The 13232-nt window shown below is 42.0% G+C and overlaps 1 protein-coding gene across 3 annotated transcripts in view; it reads right to left on the bottom strand.

Moving 5' to 3' along the window:
• Positions 1-13232, bottom strand: part of wdr7 (WD repeat domain 7) — a 124370-nt gene that overhangs the window by 29661 nt on the left and 81477 nt on the right. For all 3 annotated transcript variants that reach the window (XM_080477221.1, XM_080477222.1, XM_080477223.1), the window contains one exon: positions 9557-9784. In XM_080477221.1, coding sequence (XP_080333347.1) covers positions 9557-9784 — 228 coding nt within the window. The remainder of the gene's footprint in view (positions 1-9556; positions 9785-13232) is intronic.

Here is a 13232-nt window from a genome sequence, read left to right as displayed (position 1 = left end):
CTCCTCCTCCTCCCAAACACACACGCTCATACACCTTCCTCCTGGTCTGTCTCCGTCTTCACCTGTCTCCACCACGACAAAGAACAACTCCAAAAAATTATGTTTAAATACTCAAGATTTCGATTTCAACATGTTTTTCCTGAATTTACTCTTTTTAAAATGAAGGTTTAACAGCACTTGCGCATGTCTCATTCAGAGACAATATGAAGTTCGGACTGTACTGTTGTTGCATAATTCTTCTGAGAGACTAATCAGGAAGACTCTGTCTTCTGTATTTTCACTTGAAATGTTATATATATATATGACTGATAAGATAGTTGAGTTATCTTTCTGTGGTGTCTCTAAAGGTCCTCCAGTCTCCAGACACACACACAGCTAATCTCATCACCTGGATCTCCTGGCATTTCATCATCAGCCTGTCTTAAGTGGCAAAGCCCCTTCCTTATTGGTTTATATCGACACACAAGACCTGTGGATGGGGCTCTGAAAGACATAGCTAAAGGCTAACTCTGTTAGCATTGTTGTGCATGACTTTTATATACCAGCAGTGACTGATAGAGCACTAACTGTGTTAGCATCTTTGTGCTATGTCCTTATGGGGCACAGACTGTAAGAGCTGTACGGCAGTGATAATGCTGTTAGCCATTATGACTGCTGGTAAAAGGACAACGCACCCTTTCTTTACTCAGTGAAACTGGCTCTGCTCAGTCCGGACAGACGATTCAAATTTCTTGGTTTGGCTCTTGTACAAAGCTGGTCTGAATGGGCTTGACATTCCTGATATTTCCTGGAACATTGTTTTGGCTTCCAATGAATCTTCCAAGAATATCAAGCATCACCTGTATTTGTGAAGTTTGCAACTGAGCATGTGGATTAGTTGTGACGTGTGTTGATGTGTTCTACAGTGTGACAGCATTCGCTCCCTGCAGCATCCTCCTCTCTGATCAACTCCATGGAGTTTCTCTGAATGCTGAGCAATCTGGAGTGTGTGAACTGTTCAGTAGCTGCTGGTAGAATAACTGGGGTGTGTGTGGAGTCATGTATTTTTGAACTCAGTTGCGGACCTGACTTGTTTTATGCCCTGGGCGAACACCTGCCTCCACGAGACGCACCTGAGATGGTGACTCATTTCCTCTGGTGCATGGTGCGCCACATCTCTCATAGCAAAATCCACAACTGAATAGAACAAATTCTCCCGATTCGCCACTTTCCTGACGAATTAGTGAAAGTGTCGATGCGCAACAACGCACAGCAGCCCACCGCAGCGCGCAGCTTTGGGCATATTAGTTTGCAACACCGTGGAACAATAATGCTGACGGTGCGTAATGACTTGTGATGATCCCCCACCGTTTCCTGCTCTTACTTGTAACTCATGATAAAAGATGGCGACTGTCCGTGACGGCGTGACGCCTCGACCCTGAATCATAGAATTCATGTCCAAATCGTGATCCGCGGTCAGCAATAAAGATTCTTGCCAAACTTGTCGTCGTTATGTGTAAACGCACCTTAAACAACTCCACAACTGTTTTCTTTCTTTTCTAGTCGTGACTTAAAACTTCATCAACCATATTAATTGCGCTATTTGTTTTTTAATTAACTCAGTATCAGAAAACGGTTTCTGAGCTTTGGCAAGGTTCCATGAAACAAGCGATGATGCTGCTGTTGCTTCTCTTGTGCCAATGTCGACATACCGTAGACACAGAGGGCTTGTATGACCTTGTGTTTTCTGTTTAGCGGCTGTGGGATTTTTTTGGAAGGGAGTTTGCATTTATAGCTGGCTGCATGCAGAGAGTTGAAGTGATGATCCACCTTGCTGACAGCTCCGGTCTGCGTGCAGATCAAGCGTGGCGCGGTAATATAAAACTAACCTCTTCAGTCCCGTCAGAGTTCAACTGATGCTTTTCCCTTTTTCACGCTGCAGGTCATGTTGTTTCTTTGTTTTAATTTTGACTCACTGTTGGATGACGTGCGGTTCGCGGGTCGTCCGAGCAGGGCACGCGTTGACATAATTACATCGACTCTGGCTTCGACTATGGTGTGGGATGAGGATTAAACAGGTAGAGCAGTGTATTTATTCACCCACAAATCGCACTTTATTTCACATTGGTGTGCAGCTAATGGGCCGCCGCGGGCCAGACAGGTGGCTCCCGTGGGCCGCCTATTGAGGACCCCTGTCATAGGACGTTTTTTTAAGAGATGTTTGATTTTCACGGACCCCTTGCAATTACACCACGTAACCACTAGGGGTGTGCAGACCCCTGGTTGAGAATCACTGCTTTAAAAGATGGGAAAGATAGATCATGTTAGTTACTCCAGTACGACAATCTTTCATGTAATCGTAAATTGAATGCCACTTTACTCATGTCCTTCCCAGTTTTAGCTTTTTGTTTACATCACAAAGGTACACCCAAGTATTCCTGTTCTAGGGAGTTTAGCTCCAATGTGGTATCAACAGATTGCATTATAGTACGACGGAAGGCGCAATCGATCATCTCTGTACTATTTATACAGTTTTGGATGTATTGTGGTGATTCAACTGTAATTTACAGACGAATTGGATGGCAAAGGCAAAATGTCGCTATGTTGAGGAACATGTGAACCATGTAAAATCTTAATAAAAAAAGGATTGAAAAAAAGAATCTCCCTTCTTCAATCTTCAGCATTACTTACATTCAACAGTTCAGCAGCTAAATATTTTGATGCTTTTACAACACAAAAATGGAGTTCCGAAAAAATGTTGTCAGACATTATTAGTGCATCAATGCACAGAACGATCAAAACAAGTGGAAAATATGTATTTTTATCTCAAAGTATGACACTTATCTATACTTGGTTGTAGGTACAAGGTAACCTTTTGTTGGGTTTAAGTATGCCTGTAGGTAGCATGACGATAGTGTGTGTGTGTGTGTGTGTGTGTGTGTGTGTGTGTGTGTGTGTGTGTGTGTGTGTGTGTGTGTGTGTGTGTGTGTGTGTGTGTGTGTGTGTGTGTGTGTGTGTGTGTGTGTGTGTGTGTGTGTGTGTGTGTGTGTGTGTGTGTGTGAACCCAATGGAAACTAAATCTGATTTCATTAGCTCAGGATTATTAGGATTCTGGTTTTCTTTGGATGGACAGCTAAAAACGCCTGTTAACAACCTGCGTTGTAATTGGGTGAATTGAGTTACAAATTTACAGCCCCTCCTCTGCAATCAGGAGGCAGGAAGTAAAAGAGGGCCACACTCTGGTCCATTTCTCACACCGGGCATCTTTGTTTAAAGGCAGGCTGGAGCCCAATTGAACCAATAGCTATTGACAAAGCATCCATTGGCCATAATGAGCTGTTAGTTAGGGCAGTAAACGTGTCACATTAACACACAGAGTGATTAGCACAGGTGGACGAGGCAAAGGGAGCGATGAGGTGGTGGAGAAGGACAGAGGAAGCAGACAGGAGAAGAAGTGTGTGAAATAGTGACAGATCGGTGACGTCTGAAAGTTACCAAGCCGAAACGACCACTAACAAGCTCTGTGCTTTCTTTCCTCCATATGCCCCCCCCCCCCCCCCCCCTTCTCCCTTTCTTCCTCTGTTTCAACCTAAATGAGAGATGAAGGTAAATCAATGGTGGGGACTTGGTTAGTGGATGAGAGCTGGATCGGAGCAGCTGTGGGGGGAGAAAACCGAGAGGGCAAAACAAATACAGAAAGACTGTGAGCTGGAAATGTGTACACATTAAAACAACGAAGGAGAAGAGGAACGGTTTTGTTTGGGAATCACTACATACATGAAGAATACCTGATTGAGCCACCCACTACATTATTGAAGCAGCTAGCTTCACCAGCTGGCCACCTACTATTAGTTCAATAACATTAATATCTAATCAGTCACTCACATGGCAGGATGCAGACATGCTGAAGATGTGCAGTTGAAGTTCCAACTGAGCATCAGAATGAGGAAGAAAGAGGTTGGTCTGGTGAGCGTCTGCTGCCACATTCATATCCTCTCTTCGGGATTTGATGGCAACAATATGAGAGCATGTATCCATCCTTCCTCATATCAACAATTCAGTTAATGCTGCTGCTTGTGTGACGGTACGTAGACATGGTTCTTGGCATCTGTATCGCAGTAAGTCGTCTTTCAATCCCAAAGTTGGAAATTCAATGCCCATTTCTGTCTGTCCATGTGTCACAATCTCTTTTGAAAATGCAATAATCCCTAATCAGTCCAACGGAAGGGCCAACACATGGCAAGCAGCTGTAATATTTGAGGTGAGACGAGTCAGATAGAGTGAAAATGGTTAAAATATACTCTATAATTACAGTTAATTTACTATTATCCACACCGCATGCCCATCAGCTTCAATGACACTGAGTTTTGCTGTTGACCACATGCAACACTTTACAAGAGCAGTGTAATGACATTCCCATGGGGACTCCCAATAGGATAACACACCATCTCACCAAGATCCAATCATGTTCTGGAATATGATGATGATTTCAATAGACTCAAAATGGCTCCACAGTCACCAGATGTCAGGTCAGCCAGCTCTGTATGCGTGGTCAAATCTGAGTCTTCTCAGAAGTGGTTCCACTTGTCAGTCGGACGTATTGGTGAAATAATCCATTCCAAGCACAGAGTACTTCCCTCTTGTTGGATTGACAGCAGGCACTCATAGCTCTCTGGTCTTTGCCTTCTGAATGTTTTATAATACAAAGTAAAACTCAATTTCCAATCAGTTCTCATGAATGTTTGAAAATGCCATGGCTCATAGCAAATGGGCCTCACAGGGGACGCTTGGGTATGTTTTGACATTTACCTTGAGCATTATTGTCCCGAGACTGCTCACTGGTGTACAGTTTGTCCCACAGCATCCTCTCTTCGCTCTGTCATCCTCCCTCCATCCCTCCATCTCTCCATCTCTCCTTCTATCCTTAAGCTCAATCTCCCCTCTCCATCTCCCCTACATTTCCACCCCACACCATAAAAAAACATCAATCTATAGTGGGCCTTATAGACTACTGTACCCTCCCTCTCCCTGGGCGGACAGCTCTCATTCATCACACGCTGCGCTGTATGCCAACAACACACATCCATCTTTCAATTTCATAACAGAGCGGCGGGGTGGAGGGGGGCATCGGTGAGTGGAACGGAGGAGAAAAACAACAAAATGAGGAAAGAAAAGAAAGACGAAGGCAGGAAACAGACGAGTGCTTAAAATTTCATACCAAGGGTCACAGTGATCTGTGAAGGATCCATTAAACAACAATTTACCTCACAGGATATAAAGACTATTTTCACCAAGGCCTCAAACCGACATGTAAACAATTGACAACTTTCTTTAGGTTAATCAAGAAAGCCCAAATCCAATCCCACTGTAAGCTTGTTACGAAGACAATGGAGGACATCCAGATGATCAGAGACTTTGATACTGAATGTTCAATGATGATTAATTTTGAAAAACTACAATAAGCCTGGATAAATCAAGCCCTTTGATGGATAATGAGCAATACTAAAACAAATAACCGTAACTAATCCACTATTTACTATAATTGAAACTTCTATATCATCATAATACATTATTCTTCAACAATTACTGTGAGTTACTATGAGCGCTCAGATTTTAATTACTCTTGATCTCTTTAATTATCTTCTTTTAGAAAGTGTTTGTGGACACTTGGGAAGCTGCCGTTTTACCTTCGGATTCAATTATAGTCTTTATCTTTCATTTGCCCACATGAGCAAAAAAACAACACTAATCTCAGGTGTTTTTAAACTACCCACCATTTCCTATGTTAACTGTGTAGGTTGAAGTGTTTTTGATGAATGTTTTTTGGGTATTTAAACAAAGTCACTTTCTCCCTTAAGAATTCCTTCAGTGCACAGTGGCTTCAACATACTGCAATGGAATATGTTTAGAATTATTATATAATACTGACAAAAGAAATATCAGTTCAACATGTATTGGCAAATAAATTATGTGTAAAGCACCGCGCATCCACAGAATGAATTCCATGTTTCTTAACCAAACATGACCCTTCCTATTTCTAAATAACCCTATAGACATTGCCTGACCATGTGACCAACACGGAAGACTGCATCTTCAAGATGCAAAGCATTCTGGGAAATACAGTCAAAACAACACGGACAAGGCCAATGGCTTTTGTACTATCTGGCTGCCAGCGCTAACTGCTACGTTAAAAATAACATGGAATGGCTAAAGAAAGAGGAGTTGGGCCATACCTTGAAAAGCTCAATGGGAAGTCAAAGGCAACATATGATGACAAAATAAGAGGAGTTAAAGAACTGGATCCATAGGAGCATTCGGAGTGGTCAGCAGATGTAAAACTGTTGCCAGACTTGCTCAAACATTGAGGGTAAATGGCCGTCACTTATATAGCGCTTTTCAACTTTGTGCTTTACATCTTTAAGACTGCTTATACATCTTGTTGTACTTGTTACAATGAGAATAACAAATCTATCTATCTATCTATCTATCTATCTATCTATCTATAAATGCATTTAATCATTTCTAGTATAAAAGTGTCAAAAGCTACATGCTTAGTTTCATGCTATTAAGCACTAATGTCCTATAAGTTATGATTTGGATAGGAAATACTAAGCTTTGTATTATGTTTACAATGCTTTGTCCAGGCACAATTTGTCATAAATAAGTATGTTTTCAAAGTAAAGTGACTGGAGAGAAACGCTTTGATCAGAGCAAGACAGCAAATCCTATAATATAGAAAATATATTCCTTTATCAAAGTTGATCAGTTCACTAAGTGACTTATGTTATGTGTAATTTGTTTATATGACTACATTTTTAGTTTAACAAGCAGTATTTTAAGCATAAAACACATAACTACCAAACTAGTATTTCAATTTAGCCCTTTCAATCAGGTGTTGTTGCATTTTAAAGCTGCTTGGTTGTGAAAAGAAGAAAGCATCAAAGATCTGGCTCCCTTGACATGGTGATCATTTTATATATTCAAGAGCTTATTGGATATGATGCAAATTGTGCAGTACACTGTCAGACGACAATAAAAATTTGAACATGGTGTATATACAGCTTCCTATATCAATATTGAGCAGAACAGTGCATTTTGTGATCACCATCGATAAAAGTTATTCCAAATGCAAAAGTTTCCAAACATGGTCAATTTCCTTATAAGAAGTGAATCTGGTGACGGAACGGGAGAAATATATCCCAAATTATTATTATTTTTAAAAAAAGGTCTTGTCTTAATTATGATTCTGAAAAGATGGGAATGCAGACACTGTGAACAAAAACAACAAAAACAGCCAAACAGCAAAAATCATCAATCTCAATCCCTACAATGAAAGACCGACTCAGTAATGAAAGCGGCTGCTTTCTACAAGCGATGGGTTTACTTGATGATAATGAAGAGAGGAACATGCTCTTGGGGGTCCCAGTGACCAGTAGTTGTGTTGCAAAGAGCCCAAAATGTCCACAAACTGTGCCGGGGGCGGAGCTCAAGGGGATCAATTAAATCTGGAGTTGCTTCATCTGATAATGCCAGATTGAGGATTTTAGTGTGTGTGTGTGTGTGTGTGTGTGTGTGTGTGTGTGTGTGTGCGTGTGTGTGTGTGAGAAGGAGTCTACACAGGTGAGCTGCCCACTGTGCACCACGCTCCATGGCCTATCAGTGCAAGCACAGGCTCTGTCGCTGGGCGGATGCCCCCAGAGGCGGCCAATCAGAGCGCAGGAGCAGCAGCATGGATCAGCAGCTCTGCTTAGTGCAGGTTTGATGCCCACCAAGGTCCAACGCTGCAGGCACAGCAGGGCACAGGCTGGGATCAGGGTGTGTGTGTGTGTGTGTGTGTGTGTGTGTGTGTGTGTGTGTGTGTGTGTGTGTGTGTGTGTGTGTGTGTGTGTGTGTGTGTGTGAGACAGGACCAAGCTCCTTAAGGTGTCAGGGTTGGTAGGTGAAAATCAATCCCATCTCTCTCTTCACCTTTAATCCAACACTGAAGTTTTTACTTTGTGAAGTTGAGTCAGAAAAAACCAAAAAAAAACCAGTGGATATTAAACTGGTGAATGAACGAATGATTATCTTTAAATCAACAATGAAACAACAGCTCTTGATGTTGTCTGAAACTGGACATGTTTTTCCAAATTTCTTCCAAAGATGGAGATTCCGCTGATTTTTTTTACTTGGGAAATCAGTCGCCATTCTTTTGTAGTTTTCCTTGCCATACTTAAAGCTGATCATTACGGCCATGAATCCAATGGGTTTGGGAAGAAGAAGCCAATAAAAATCAGAGCATAAAACACAAAATGTATGTCTTGAAGCTAAGATAAACTTTTCTCAATTTCTCAGAAAAACCTGGTTAAAATTTAAGCAATGCTGTATTCTAAACTTCAACAAAAATTAAACATCAAAGAATTGTTGCCCCCCCCCTTCTGAATAGTATGAATCCAGGCGTTTTACGTTTCCTTGATTCAAATTGAGGCTGGTGATGGAGCTGTGCAGGGCTTGATGAAGGTCCCATCAGTTGCATATATGGACTGGAAACCATTGGCTTGAATCAGTTTCCAAACCGTGGTGTGGGAAACCATTATAGGCCGAGAAGACTAAGGGCCTGTTGACAGGAGAACGTGGTTTTACGTTTAGGAGCACGAAAATGTATTTATTCTTTTCTTGAACACAGGTTCCAGAGGGGGGAAATTCTAAAACGCTGGCTCGGCTTTAACACGAGGACAGGCAAAGACGCACATCTGCCAAAAACGATGATGTCATCGCCCCCTTCTCCCAGCACCGCAACCCTCTCCACGATGTCACTTAACCACAACAACGGCTGACTACCTGCTCCAGGTCGAGCTGCAGGAGCTCCTGGTACTACGAGGTTTGATGAGGCAATATGTGGGATTTCTTAAGTACGAGGAGGAGCAGGAGGATGCTCTTCTTCTCCCTTGTTTGCGGTCTCTGTGTCTTCTTTTATTTTTGGTGTATTTGGAGAGTCACAGCGCCCCCTAAAGACCTGGCATATGTACTACATTGTGTTGACCCATGTTCAAAGTGACGTATGGATGGAATTTGGTTGGTGGCGTGTGCAGGGCCTGAGACTGAGGTTTGTGTTCACAAAAGCAGAATCCTCTAGAATCAAAAGCAGACCTGGGGAACTGTCCACTGCTTTAATTTTAAGGTTTCCTCTTCTGTTTGGTTTCATAATAACACAAATCAGAGACTGTGGTGGACAAAAGCATTTTTTAGATTTGAAGCGGGGGATTAAGTATTAAGTATAGCAGCACTGCCTTAAATAATAAACAACTTACAGGACTAGATTCTTCATCTGCTTGGTCACTGTACTATATTAAGGTTTTTTACAGTTCATTTGCAACAGTAAATTCTCCATTTAATAAGAGGAAAGCTTCTTCAATCTCAGCTCCAAGGATAAGCAAGAGTTTTTGTGCTCAATCCAAACCATGAGTTTTGGGGCATTCTCTATCTGAAATCAAACTGTTCAATTAAAGGAATGATCACTTCTGAGTACCTAACATGATCTCTCATCCCAGGCAGGCTGTAAAAAAAAACGTTTCGTTAAAGGTTGTGTGTGTACGTACATGTGTGCCTGGCCAGTGAGTAGTTCGACGAGCTTCCGCTCGTTAGTCCGAAGCCTTCAGGTGCCTGACCGCCAGTCCGAGCTCGTCCTGATCCTTTTGGAGGCTCGATCTCTGCCCCAAACTCGGCCCCGATGACTCCCAGCAGCACGATGGCCGTGGCCTGTTTGCGGCGCTCCTCATACGAGTTAGAGATCTTCTTGGCGTTTGGAGGGAGGTTGGACAGGCAGCCTGGAAGAGACACAAAGAACCATAAGCTTGATGTAGTGTTCCAAATGTGTCCAAAATCATCTTCTGGGACAAAGTCCTACAGACTGCTATGTCTTCTCTCACTTTAGATCCAAACATTTGTTGGAAAATATAAAAATGGCAGGGCCGCTCACGAGAAGTGACATTTTCAGGCTACACCATTTTAACAGTAGCACTTTTAAATTTTTCTCTGGTTTTTGTTGAGAAGCAACTGTCTTCAAGACGGGTCCACTAAGTATTAAGATCGAGATGATGCAATGTACTAAAGGGAAATTCTGATATATGGGCCCGATCTGTTGCGGACCAAAAAAGGGGACCGGAGGACGCAGCCTGGCCTGGACACCTTCGCTCTAATGCCCTGTTTAGACAAAAAAAGTGAAATTCTATTATTTTACGGTATGTTTTTGTTTCAGAAAAGTTTTGCATTTACACTGCAATCTTTTGAAAACGATGTTCATTTCGACGGAAACGGCAGGATGCCGGGAAACTTTGTAGTTGGCATGCAGGACCACTAGTGGGTGCTGTTGGTTGTTTATGTAATGAAAGAATAAGCTATAAACATTAACAATACTGTGTGTGTGTGTGTGTGTGTGTGTGTGTGTGTGTGTGTGTGTGTGTGTGTGTGTGTGTGTGTGTGTGTGTGTGTGTGTGTGTGTGTGTGTGTGTGTGTGTGTGTGTGTGTGTGTGTGTGTGTGTGTGTGTGTGTGTAATAAATAAATCTGGCTTAGATAATATATGTCTGCATGATGTGGCTCTTTGTAGTACCACGGTCATTTTTGTGGCAGTTGGTCTCTGACTGGTTGCCCCCCCCGCTGGAGTACATGACATTCGTGACTGTCAACTACAAAACTACTAAGTCCCAGGAGAACCTGGACTGGGACTCATGACACTCTGGAGGCTAACGTTGGTTTTACTCCGGCCGTGGCAGGCATGTGCAGTAGCGGCGTTTCAGAAAGGTTTTAATGGAGACGTAGCGTTTTCAAAAAGTTGTGTTTTGAGTGGATCCGAGCACCGCTGTCGTGGAAGCGGACCCCCAAAACACAATGAAAGTTTTCCGTTTTGCAGTGTGAACAAGGGAGACAAGTGAACAAATGAAAACTGAGGTGGTCTGAAAAAAGCTACTTGATATGATTTGTGTTTTTACGTGGTTTGCTGCTTTTTCATGTGTGTCAGTGTATTTTTTTTATCAACAGCTCCAAGAAAACAACTGAATGGTGACATTGCAGCATGGAAGTGGGGGCGTTAACGTTTGATTGATATTCATGGCAATAACAAAACTCTATTTAAAAAAAAAAAAAAAAAAAAAATCAATAGTATGACAGCAGCTAGTTAGAGTAACACTAAAACCATGAAGAGACCAGAGACATAGAGAGCAAACAGTTTCTTTTTTTTTTCCCTCCTCATTTTCTAACTCTTTGAATGAAGGAGGCAGAAACACTGAGGAAGCTTTTTTTTCTTCCTTTCTGTTGATGCTGAAAGCCGGTTTCAAAGAAGAAGAATAAACAGCAGGCCTGTGAGCCTCCACTGAGCCGATAACAACTGAACAGGCACACTTCTATTGTCCGAGTATTTAGTCCCCCCCCCTCTCTCAAACACACACACACACACACACACACACACACACACACACACACACACACACACACACACACACACACACACACACACACACACACACACACACACACACACACACACACACACACACACACACACACACACACACACACACACACACACACACACACACACACAGAGCTCTGAGAGGATTTCAGATACTTGCAAGTGTGTGTCTTTGTGTGTGTTGGCACATGTGGGCGTGCCCTCATTGTGTTCCACAAGACAACCCCAAAATAACCTCTTTTTGAGTGTAAAATTCAAACGTGTGTGTGTGTGTGTGTGTGTGTGTGTGTGTGTGTGTGTGTGGTATCACAGTAGGAGATGAGAGCTCCTTACACACCTTGGATCAAAGGCTCAATAAGGGCTACATAAAAACTCTGTGTGCGCTGTGTGTGTGTGTGTGTGTGTGTGTGTGTGTGTGTGTGTGTGTGTGTGTGTGTGTGTGTGTGTGTGTGTGTGTGTGTGTGTGTGTGTGTGTGTGTGTGTGTGTGTGTGTGTGTGTGTGTGTGTGTGTGTGTGTGTGTGTGTTGTCCCGATGCCTTGGCCCTCTGATTTCTATTCCTCATTTTCCCTCTCTCTCTGGATGAGTGAGCCCAGCATTGTTATGGATTTGTATTACAGGAGGAAAAGCGCACACGCACACACGCACACACGCACACACACACACGCACGCACACGTAACAATTACTTATCTATTCAGTTTAACTCAGATAGTCTGAATCAACATGAAGCTGATGTTAAAAGCTGAATTTAGGTTGTGAGTTAAAGATTCTCTTCTCTTTGTAAAGCGACAGTTCTTGTTCTAATTGTTGACACGACACGGTCGTACGATTTCATTTGAACTGCACATCACAGTTGGTCGCTGTCCCTGTGTGATATATTAGTGAGATCATGTTTTTATGGTGAGCTTCTGTTGTACAGCATGATTCCAGTTGCACGGTAAAGTCTTTTCTGTTGTGTGCTACACTTGTAGGAACATTGCGGACATTGTCATTGCGGTTGTAAGATGTTACACAATATTTAACCTGTAATTTTTTGGGCTGTAGACCAGGGATGTTAAACATCAGGTCCGTGGGCAGAAACCGGCCTGCAAGAGACTCCAATTTGGCCAAAACACCAAGCAAATGGTAAAACTTAGAAATTTCTTAAGAGTAGAGGACATAATACTCCACTGAGACCTGAGCTGAGATATCATGATGCTTTAAATTGGTTCTAGCTTTAGACTGTGGTCACTTTTCACAAGTAACTGTCTGGTTTTGAGGAAATATCAACATTTTCATCAGGTATACTCTGAAAAACAACAAAGAAAAGCCTTAAAGCTTAAACTGAAAGATTACTGTGACTCTATTTCACAGCATATGCTCCAGCTCGACTACGATCTCAAGATTCAAACTTCAGCAGAGACCAAAAGTAAGGGAAAGTTGCATTTCAGTAAATTGAGTCAAAAGACTGAAAGGAGTCTAAAACACATGCTTGATTTAAAAAAGTGATCAGAATAATAAAAATAAAAATAAATGACTTATGAAAATCTGTGTTTTTGTTGTTGTTTTTGTTGGCCTCTCGGACTTTATAGTCATTTTGTTTGTTTCTCATTTTCTGTTTGCTTTAAATAGTAAATGGAAACTGATTGAGATCAAGGGGCAGAGTATATAAGTTAATCTTCTTTCAGCCCGATTTCATTCAGGACTTTGGAAACCTTTGTTCTCTAGTGTATTGATTTTATTTTGATTATTATTTCACAATGAATGAAATAAAACATTTTTTTTAAATAAAGTTAAACTTCCAAGCAGTTCTATTGTGCTTCATCGTT

This window comes from Lipophrys pholis (assembly GCF_963383615.2).
Source record: "Lipophrys pholis genome assembly, chromosome: 12".
Classification (NCBI taxonomy): Eukaryota; Metazoa; Chordata; class Actinopteri; order Blenniiformes; family Blenniidae; genus Lipophrys; species Lipophrys pholis.
Note: the sequence above shows the minus strand (reverse complement) of the source record. Positions and strands in the feature narration are given on the sequence as shown.